The sequence below is a fragment of the Sinocyclocheilus rhinocerous genome, unplaced genomic scaffold (genome assembly GCF_001515625.1).
Source record: "Sinocyclocheilus rhinocerous isolate Xijiao unplaced genomic scaffold, SAMN03320098_v1.1 scaffold1364, whole genome shotgun sequence".
Taxonomy (NCBI): Eukaryota; Metazoa; Chordata; class Actinopteri; order Cypriniformes; family Cyprinidae; genus Sinocyclocheilus; species Sinocyclocheilus rhinocerous.
The window spans coordinates 1330944-1332082 of NW_015627534.1; the positions used below are offsets into that span (position 1 = coordinate 1330944).

The window sequence follows — 1139 nt, forward strand, 5'->3', positions numbered from 1 at the left end:
TGCTGCTAAAAAGAACATTATTTTGTGTATTTGGCGTAATGAAATGTGTTTATGCGGGTTAAGGTAAGGAAAAATTGAAATCGCATCATATGACCCCTTTAAAAAATCTGAAAAAGCGCCTGCATGGCGTGACGAATTGCGTGCTGCCACGAGATAAAATGTACATTCTTAATGGCCACATCTGTATATTAATACTTCCCAGTTTCTGTTAATAAATGAAACTTGAAAACAAGAAGCTTTGTCATCCCTTAGCCTATATGGAGGGGGTTTTCAACTCAGACAGGTTGAAAACCCCTGGTTAAGTCTGTATTCATGAAATGCAGGTTTGTCGCCATCATGACACTTAATGCAACACTATCTTTGCAATGTGAAAGTTAAATAAATGCAAGAAAGAAAAGACCGATCATATGTCAGTATGCAAATACTGTGATGACATCATCACTGTTTATAAAAACATAAACAACAGCACATTTCACGCTGAAATTAGTCTATAAATCCAGTGGCTCAGGCTGATTCTCACCCGGACGAATGGCTGAGACGGGGATGATGCGATGGCCGATGAACTTGCCGCCCTCTTCATACACGGCTATCCTGAGGGATGCCAGCGTGGGCAAAACCACCTGACCCATAAACAACACCGTTATTGATTTCACGCTCTCAGAGCGACTGAAGAATGCTTACAGAAACAGCCGTACTTTTTTAAAGACGCTGGGCTCCTCGTCCCACACAGGGTTGATGGCGTTGCTCTGGGACGTCTTTGTCTTGAAAGCTTTTCGTCTCGTGTCGACGGGGAGTCCAAACATGTCAATCTCCACATAAACGCCCACCTTCTTGTCAGTCAGAAACTGTCCTGATATGATCTGAAGAGACATCGAGATATAGATGACATGTAAACACATAACCAGAGCTCAGGAAACCAGTATACAATGACAATACATCAAGGGCATAGGTTTGATTTTGGCATTGGTGGGGAAATAACCGCAGACAACAGACATTTAATTGTTTGATCAAAATTATTACTAGGGACAATTTAGTCCAGGGTTCCTCAGTTAGTTTTCGCCGAGGGCCGAATTCTGCCAACAATACCAAGCCAAGGGCCACTGACCTATATATATATATATATAAATTATTATTATTAT

General features: G+C 41.4%; 1 protein-coding gene across 1 annotated transcript in view; it reads right to left on the reverse strand.

Annotated features, from left to right (window-relative positions):
- Positions 1 to 1139, reverse strand: part of LOC107728323 (1-phosphatidylinositol 4,5-bisphosphate phosphodiesterase beta-1-like) — a 33984-nt gene that overhangs the window by 14569 nt on the left and 18276 nt on the right. Inside the window, exons 12-13 of the mRNA XM_016538453.1 lie at positions 696 to 860; positions 521 to 620 (exon numbers count right to left, since the gene is read on the reverse strand). Of these exons, the coding sequence (XP_016393939.1) occupies positions 521 to 620; positions 696 to 860 (265 nt within the window). The remainder of the gene's footprint in view (positions 1 to 520; positions 621 to 695; positions 861 to 1139) is intronic.